General features: G+C 46.4%; 1 protein-coding gene across 3 annotated transcripts; it reads right to left on the bottom strand.

Moving 5' to 3' along the window:
• Window positions 1-1,796: 1,796 nt before the first annotated feature.
• On the bottom strand, window positions 1,797-3,618 carry SRARP (steroid receptor associated and regulated protein). 3 transcript variants are annotated; one of them, XM_036914346.2, is made up of 3 exons: window positions 3,431-3,618; window positions 2,212-2,635; window positions 1,797-2,116 (listed from the first exon to the last, which is right to left on the bottom strand). In XM_036914346.2, exons 1-3 carry the CDS (start codon window positions 3,522-3,524, stop codon window positions 2,074-2,076), a joined length of 561 nt encoding a protein of 186 aa, XP_036770241.2. In that variant the 5' UTR covers window positions 3,525-3,618; the 3' UTR covers window positions 1,797-2,073. The 3 variants fall into 3 exon arrangements, with proteins under 3 accessions (XP_036770241.2, XP_057357903.1, XP_036770242.2); XM_057501920.1 differs by having other exon boundaries at window positions 2,423-2,635; window positions 3,431-3,613; XM_036914347.2 differs by having other exon boundaries at window positions 1,974-2,635; window positions 3,431-3,616.
• Between the last annotated feature and the right edge of the window lie 5,271 nt (window positions 3,619-8,889).

The following is an 8,889-nucleotide window of genomic DNA, read 5'->3' as shown; positions in this document are numbered from 1 at the left end:
CACTGTGCACTCCAGTCTAGTGGCAGGGCGACCCCTGCCGGTGCAAAGCTAGATCTGCAGCCACAGGCCTCGCCCTTTCCTCAAGGGCCTAAAACTCCTGTTGCAGCCCTGTCTTTGCAGTCTTCTGGTCCAGTGATTCTCAATGATGTGAGGAGGGGGAGGGGCAGGCCGTCCGGATTATTGTGTCACCACCTTTTTCAGCCCAAACCATCCCCTGCCCTTGCCTGGATCAGGGTGCAGCCTCCTAAGCTTCCTCCCCTGCCTTCTGATCCCAGCACAAGAGCTAGAGGAATTTTTTTAAAGGTGAGTCTGGTCATGTCACTCTGCTTACAATCCCCAGTGGTCCCCATCTCAGAATAAAACCTGAAGACCTCATCACGGCCTGCAAGGCCTCATGTGATGTGGTCCCTGCCGCTCCTCCTGCCTGCTTGTTTCCTGTTTCCTGTGTGTGCACACTCACCTTGCCTCTTCTAATTGGAGGATAACCTTCCTTGTGGTGGGGCCTTGTCTATCAGTGCTCCAGCCCAGCGTCTGACCCAGGGCTGGGCACACAGTGGGTGCTCAATACTTAGTGAATGAATGAATAAATACTCCAGCCAGACTGAAAGACTGGTCTTTCACACACCTGCCCTGTTGCCTTTGTATGTCTTGCTCACTGGTCAGATCTTAGTTTAGACATCACTTCCTATAGGAAGTCCTCCCTGAACTCCTCTCCTCAGAGTGGGCTGGGCACCCTCCTCCAGCCCCCACATCGTCCTGTGTGCCCTTACTGTTGCACTTATCAGAAGCTATGGCAACAGTCCCTTCCTTTTTGCCTCCCCCACCAGGCTGTGCATTCTGTGAGGACTGGGTTTTATCTGTTGTCTCTGGATCCCCTCTGCATTGAAAAGACGCTTCCAGGACAAGAGGCCATCTGCCCCGTGATTAAGAGCAAGAATTTGAACACCAGACTTGCCCGGGCTCTAATCCCAACTGTACCAGTCTATGGAACCTGAGTGTGTTCTGCACCTTTCTGTGCCTCAGTTCCCTCATCTGTGAAATAGGTAAAAAATAGTGCTTCCCCATATTGGCACTGAGAAGATACTGTTTCCCTGGCACAGAGCAAATAGTTAATGCATGTTAGCCATTAGTGTTTATAGAAACCTAATAAAATAGTCATTGAGTAAATAAAGGAACATTCAGTAATTTTAATCCAAGTGCCATGAGATGTCTTGGATGAGTTGATGTAGCAGTTCACACAGAGCTGTGCATCTCTTAGACCTACACACACACAGTGACCCCAACTTCCTGCTGGAACTTGACTGCCCTGTGGACAGGGACCAAGCTTCTCCTTTTTGTCTGTATCCTTAGGGGGCAGCATGGACCTGGTATGCAGTAGCTGCTCAGTAATATCTCTTATTTTCATTTGTTCAAACATCAACATGCCCCTCCCTTTCTGAGCACCTTCTCTTGAGCAGCCAGGTCCCCCTCATTTCCCCCCTTGCATTGCTGGGACCCACCTGGGCCGTTGAATTTCCCCATCTGGTGCCATGCTCTCCCGATGACCTACACACATGTGAAACAAAATGCTCATGTGCCACTATGCTGGGGCATTCAGACCCTATGCTGGGGTGCCCTAGGAGGAGATGCCAGCCAGGTGGCCCTGGGGAGGGTGGATTTTCAGTGCTGGCTCCTTACCTTTTAGATCACACTTTCTTACCTTTCCCAATCACCACATCAGAAAAGCTCTTTGCCCCACCCACTTTCCATCCCAGGACCCTATTTCAGTTCCCACACAGTACTCATTTCATCCTGTTTAAAGTCATCTTTATTTATTTGGTCACTTATTTAACCCCTTTCCCCACCTCGCCCCTGCCCCGAAAATATAAGCTCTGAAAGTTGTGGAATCTTCTCTAGTACTTTGCAGAGCCTGGCCTGTAGAAGGTGCTCCGTTAGAATTTGCCGTATGAATGAATTCATCTCCTTCCATGCGGCGGTTACTGATCCTGCTTCCGATGAAAGGATAACATGGATTGGGAGAAGACGGATACCCTGGGTGTACTGCAGGCCTGTGTCAGACGCCCTGTAGTGGGTCTAATGCTCCTTCCTTGGTTCAGGCACAAAGACTTCTGCTCCGCTGGAAAAGAGGGAGTGGGCTCTGGGAATTACAGCCCCCAGCGCTGGAGTCTGACTGGCCAAACGCTCCCCCCGCGACCAGGCTCTTCCAGTTACTCGGCCTGCCCACACACACAGGAGGAGAGGGCTTTGAGGGAGCCTATGACTCTCCCCCACGCTGAAAACCTCAAGGGCACCGTCTTTGAGGGGCCCCGCTTGGCTTCAGGAGCCTCCTGGGGGCAAAGTGGGCTGACTGGGGAGGAAGCCGGGGCCACCATCCGTCTACAGGACGGCAGGCTGCTCCTGGGCTGGGCAAGGCATCCCCTACCCAGTGGGGCTTCCTGAATCAGGTGGGGCTGGTTTTCCCCACAGAATAAGATGTAGGTCTTCACTGGAGGGGTGACAGGTCCTAGGTTGGGTCTGGGGGTTCGGGGCCGCACTGGAGGTGCTGCCAGGGAGAGCTGTTTCCCGTGCGCACAGTCGATGAGGAAAGTGAAGTGGGCAGCGGGGATGGCTTTCTGGTGGCTGGCTGGTTCCCCTCCTAGAAATAAGGAAAGGCCACGCCTTTGTGTTAGCACAGCAGGAGATGTGGTTTCAGTAGTCCAGCGGCTCATTATCTGTGAGCTGGTTAACACACAAAGACAGGCACCTCGTTAACAGGAAGATTCTGGAACAGTGGGTCTGGGGTGGTGCCTGAGGCTCTGCATTTCTAACAAGCTCCCAAAGGATGCCTGCGTTCCTGCTCTGCACACCACAGAGTTGTGAGGTCCTGGAGCAAGAGGAAGGCCCTGGCCACCTTTTACCGATGAGGAACCTGAGGCTCAGCGACTGCAGATATTGGCGGACCTCAGGGAGCACCACGTGGCTCTCCCCCACCCCACACATCTTGTCTGCAGCCTCATCGCACCCCATCAGAGCCCTGGGGGACCCCTGTTCTTACTCTCAGACCCTCCCCACCTAGCTCAGGGCCCAGCACGGGCACAAGAAGCCATGAACCAATCAATGAATCAACTTATAAATGAAGCAAGTGCCTGAGCAGGTCCATCTGAATCCAAAACCTGTGCTCTTAAAAAATCAAAAAATCAACTTTTTGAGTTCCCCAAACAATAAATAAATGCATTCTCTTTGCCACGTGCTCTTCAGCACAACACGGGCTCCGAAGGAAGCTTATATTCTGGTAGTTTGGTCAGCACAGGAAATAAATGAAGCCCCCCGCGGCTGGAGGCTGGAGCCTCCTGGCAGCCCCCAGGGAGAGCGTCTGCCCTCAGCGGCCGCCTCCCAGCCTCCCTTCTGCGGGTCCTTCTGCAGGGCCGAGGCAGGCTCAGCAACCCCTTACCTGAGCCGCTCTCCAGGTCTGTCTCGGGGCCCAGGACTTTGGGGCTGGCTCTCGGGCCCCTGGGGTCTTCGGAGGGGGCCACCGCTGCTGCCATGGAGCTTGGCCTAGCTCTGGCAGGAGCTGTTTCTCCGCAGCCTCTTCCAGGAAGTAGCTCCCCACCCAAGCACCGGACCTTTTATTTTTACCGGATCCGGATCCGCTGAGTGAATTCCACTGGGAGCGCAAGGAACTGGCCTGGGGCAGTTTAGGGGATTGCTTTGATCCACAGGGTTGTGTCAACAGGATCGCTGTCCTTTAGCCGGGAGGCAGGCTTTCCACTAAACAGACTGTATTTCTTCTAATTCCAGCTTCTTGCCGACTTGGGACAGGCCCTAGAACCTTCCCATCCAGGCCTCAGTTTCCCCCACTTCAGTCAGTATCTGGCTGAGGCACCGCTTTGCTGTTCTTTTCCAACCTAAGAACTATATGGAATACTGCTTACTCAACATGTCCCTTATCCTAGTTTGCCGGGGCTGCCAAACAGTGTGCGGCTTAAACCGCGCTGACCTCCCGTGGTTCTGGAGGCCAGGAAGTCCACAATCAAGATGCCTGTAAGATTCGGTGTCTGGTAAGGACCTGCTTACTGGTCCGTAGGTGGCTGTCTTTTCGCTGTGTTCTCAAGTAGCAGGAAGGGCAAGGGAGCTTTCTGGGGTCTCATTTATAAGGGCACTGATCCCATCACCAGGGCTCTGCGTTTATGACTCTGCCTTGGGGATTAGGTTTCAAAGATGAATCTTGGGAGGACACATGCAGCCTACAGCATTCTTTAAGTCAACTAACTGTTTTCTAATGTATTTTAAGAAGAAAATTGGTATCGCTTCATTAAATGGAGGTACAGTTGACACTTGAACAGCACAAAGGTTAGGGGCGCCAACACCCCCAGTCAGAAATCCAGGTATAATGTTTATCTCCCCCAAAACTCAACCATTAATAGCCTGCTGTTGACTGGAAGCCTTACCAATAATATAAACAATCAGTTAGTACGTATTTTGTATGTTATATGTATTATATATTGTATTCTCACAATTAAGTAAGCTAGAGTTTAAAAGAAAATGTTTTTTTCTCAAATTGTTGCAGACCTCCACAACATTTATTGAAAAAATCCAGTGTAAGCGGACTCGTGTAGTTTCAAACCTGTAGCTAAGTATGGTAGAAGAATAATGGTCCCCCAAAGATGTCCATGCCATAATCCCCAGAAGCTGTGAATGTGTTACCTGACATGACAAAAAGGACTTCCAGGTGACATTAAGGGTGTTGGATCCTGACAACAATTCTAACGTGTGTTTTTTTTGCACACCACCAACAAATTAACTTAATTCTGACACTTTACCTGGAGATGATGTTGGATCCCACAGGTGAAGGGCTCAGACCCATAAAATGCCAATGTCCCCACTGCAGATGCCATATGCAGGTCCAGGTTGTCATCTGTGCTTCTAACCTATAGATTGGAGCTTCCCAAGAACCCTCTTTGGGTTTGATTAGTTTGCTAGAGTGGTTCACAAACTCAGAAAAACATTTTACTTACCAGATTACCAGTTAATTATAAAAGGATACAACTCAAGAACAGAGGGGAGAGATGCACAGGTCAACGTGTGGGCAAAGGGCGAGGAGCTTCCAGGCTCTCTGAGCATCCACTCTCCCTGAATCTCACGTTCACCAGCCCCAGAGCTCTCGGAACCCTGTCATTTTGGCTTTTTATGGAGAGTTTATTACATGGGCCTGACAGATTACATTACTGGCCACTGAAGATTAAACTCGGTCTCCAGTCATTTCCTCCCCAGAGGCCTGTGGGTGGGACTGAAAGTTCCAAATTTTTAATTACTCAGTTGAGTCCCCTGGCAACCAGCCCCTGCCCTTCGGTGACCTGGGGGCTTTTCCGAAGTCACCTCATTAACATAACAAAAGACACTTTCCATTGCTCTCTCCACTAGGGAAATTCCAAGGGTGTTAGGACCTCTCTGCCAGAAACTGGAACAAAGACCAAATATATACTTATTATAAATCACAATATTACAGGAATGGACTTTGAGATGGGGGAGATTATCCTGGAATATCCAAGTGAGCAAAATTTAATCACACTATTCCTTAAAATTGGAGAATGTTTCCTGGCTGGGTTCGAAAGAGATATGATGGAAAAAAGGCCAGAGGCATGAAGTGAGAAAGAGTCAACCTGCCAGTTGTGGCTTTGAATTGGTGGAAGGGGAACACCAGCCAAGGGGATCCATCCAGCCTCCATAAACAGGAAAAGGCAGGGAAGAGATTATTCCCTAGAACTTCCATAAAGGGACCTTCCCACCAACATTTTAATTTTAATGCTGTGAGACCCATGTTGGACTTTTGACCAACTGGTAATAAAGTGGTATTGTTTTAAGCCACTAGATTATGACAATTTGTTACAGCAGCAATAAAAAAGTGATACATTGTGCAAATAGCAAAGAAAGTAAAACAAAGTTACGTTCTAGCTAAATATCATTGCTTATGTCAAGTGACTTAAAAAATAAGAGGACACCCGTGGAGAGCACGCACTCCCAAGATCATGGGATGAGGAGGGCATTCACCATCTGGGGTCTCCTTTCCCAAAACCCATCAACCTGGTCTGATCATGAGAAAAACATTGGAGAAATCCAAACCACGGGGCATCCTGCAAAACACCTGCCCAGAACTTCTCAACCTGTCAAGATCATGAAAAGTAAGAAAAGACCAAGAAATCATTACAGGCCAGAAGAGGCTAAGGAGACATGAAAATGACATGTACTTTGGATTGGATTGGATCTTGGAACCACAAAAGGACATTAGTGGAAAAACCAGTGAAATCCAAACAAAGTCTGGAGTTAAGTTGAGAGTCATGTACCAGTGTGGCTTTCCTAGTTCCCACAAAGGCCCCATACTTACCTAAGAAGTGAACAATAGGGGAGACTGGGTGTGGAGTATATAGAAATTTTCTGTATTATCTTTGCAATTTTTCAACTAATCCAAATTCATTCTGAAATACAAAGAATATTTTTTTAAAAAGAGTGGGGAGGACTCTCACTGGTCACCAGTGGGACTAACCAGGGCACTTTCTCCTTGCTCTGAAACTTGACAATTAAAGGAAATAAATACCAAAGAGACAGACAAAAGCAAATGTTAGGATGTGGAGAAATTGAACCCCTCGTACTTTACTGATGGGATTGTTAAATGGTGCAGTCATTTGGAAAATGGTTCAGCAGTTCCTCAAAATGTTAAAGACAGAATAACCCTAAACCCCAGCAATTTCAGTCTCAGATATATATCCAAGAATAAAAAAATGAAAGTCCATACAAAAACTTGTACACAGATGTTCACAGCAGCATTAAGCACATTAGCAAAAGTGAAAGAACTCAAATGTTCATTGGCTAACAAAGGGATAAACCAAATGCAATACTGCCATATGATGAAATATTATTTGACAATAAAAAAGTGAGATAATGATGCAGGCTACAGCATAGATGAAGTCTGAAAGCTAAGTGAAAGAAGCCAGCCATTAAAGATCACATGTTGTGTGTTTCCATGCACATAAAATGTCCAGAATAGGCAAAGCCATCAAAACTAAACATAGATCAGTGGTTGCCAGGGCCTGGGATAGGGAAGGACTGGGAAATAACTATTAATGGCTATGGGGCTTCTTTCGGGGATAATGAAAATCTTTGGAAATCAGATAGCGGTGCTGGCTGCACAACTGTGAATATTAAAAAAATGAATTGTATACTTCAAAAGGGCGAATTGTATGTGATTGTATCTCTATAAAACTGTTAGTTTAAAAAAGGAGGTAAGCTCTTACTTTTCCTGAATAAACTATATTTCCTGGTAACCATGTGGCCCCAGCTGATGAAGAAAGGCTCTTATTTTCAGAAGTCCAGCTAATAAATGTGGAAAGGATGATAGAATCAGAAACACATCCTTTTATAACCTCTAATGAAATTATTGACTCGGGCAGGGATCTTCAGAGGAAGAAAGGAATTACATGGAAGGTTGACGGGGGGCTTTCCAAAGGAGTCAGGGGGCTGCCATCCAAGCCCACCACCCATCTTAGCACCACTAATGGGGGCTGTGATGTAGCTCAATAGAAGCACTCAGCAGCGCCTTTGACACGTTTTTACCAAAAAAGTTAGACCTGGATATACTCAGGCCTCTCCAGCAAATTTACAGGAAATAATGGGAGAAAGGATCTGGTCCAGTGGCAGCACAAGAAAGCCAACAGCAATCCAGCATGTGGGACATTCTACAGGGTGACTGATCCCATTTCTGCAACAGTCCAGCGAAATGGAGCCGACAAACAAACAGAAAACAAGAAAGGATTACTTTGGAATAAAAGTACTCAATAGGCAAAACAAATAATGTATGATCATCTTTTCAGAGTTGCACAATGAAATATATAGGGATGGAATGACATGATATCTGGGATTCGCTTTAATATAATTCAGCAATCAAAAAAACAAAGAAAGAAGGAAGGATATATTAAGTATGTAGCAAACTTAACTATTGAATCTGGGTGATAGGCATATAGAAATTATTTTATTATTTTGTCTATTTTTGTGCATTTTGTAACGTTTTCAGAATGGAGAGGAATTAAAAAGTGTAGGTCAAGGAGATATGCTAAGGATGCCTGTGAACAGTTAAGAAATCATTTCATGACAAGTGAGCAGAGAAAAAAAAGTACCATTTATAAATTAACATGCCGTTACATAATTTACATAACACGCTGTTACATAATTTACAAAAGATGTGTGTAATCAAATTTATAAACTGAATTGCAGAAACAGACATTTGTCAGTTTATCTGCAGCCCTTCAAGTTTAAAAGTTGGCCAACCACTTAAATAATTCTCCTTCTTGGGAGGAGACTTTGGAGAGGAGAGAGGTTGGGGCTGACAGAGCCAGTGAGTAGTTACTGGAACAATAGCTCTTAACAAGGCACCAGGTAAGTCACAGTCCTTCACTTATTCATTCAGTCAATCCATGTATACTTAGCTCCTGCCCTCAGCCATGAAGCCCAAATTTTTGGATTCCTTCCTCTGTATTATTCTAAGGAGTTTTTGGCATCTCGACTTCATCTAATGAAGATCACTGTTGGGTCCAGATTTCAGTCAACCAACCATGCTATTAGAACCATTCTCCGTTGTTTGAGCTGGAATAGTAAAACACCAAAATCTCCGTAATGTGCACTTATATTGAATTGGTCAAGTCTAATATTATGTTCCTTCTTCCTCGACTTAGCACAGAGTTCAGTTATGCCTATATTCCATTTCAGCTCATTTATTACCTAAGACTTCCTTCCCCCATTCCCTCCCTCCTTCCTGTCTCGCCTTCTTTCTTTCTTCCCTTTCTTCCTTCCTTCTTTCTTTTGTGTGTAAGGCACCTCCATGGTCAGACCAAGTGTTATTCTCTGGGGCACTTTGCAATC

Source organism: Manis pentadactyla, chromosome 4, assembly GCF_030020395.1.
Source record: "Manis pentadactyla isolate mManPen7 chromosome 4, mManPen7.hap1, whole genome shotgun sequence".
Classification (NCBI taxonomy): Eukaryota; Metazoa; Chordata; class Mammalia; order Pholidota; family Manidae; genus Manis; species Manis pentadactyla.
The sequence above is the reverse complement of the archived record's forward strand: the minus strand, read 5'-3'. Positions and strand labels throughout refer to the sequence as shown.

What these genes read in the sequence shown, in the direction of transcription:
- SRARP (XM_036914346.2), bottom strand. Translation starts at nt 3,524, where the DNA reads ATGGCAGCAGCGGTGGCCCCCTCCGAAGACCCCAGGGGCCCGAGAGCC. An exon ending in AGACCTGGAGAGCGGCTCAG is followed by an intron (nt 2,636 to 3,430) that starts GTAAGGGGTTGC and finishes CCTTATTTCTAG; the next exon opens with GAGGGGAACCAGCCAGCCAC. An exon ending in TGTGTGTGTGGGCAGGCCGA is followed by an intron (nt 2,117 to 2,211) that starts GTAACTGGAAGA and finishes CCTCTTTTCCAG; the next exon opens with CGGAGCAGAAGTCTTTGTGC.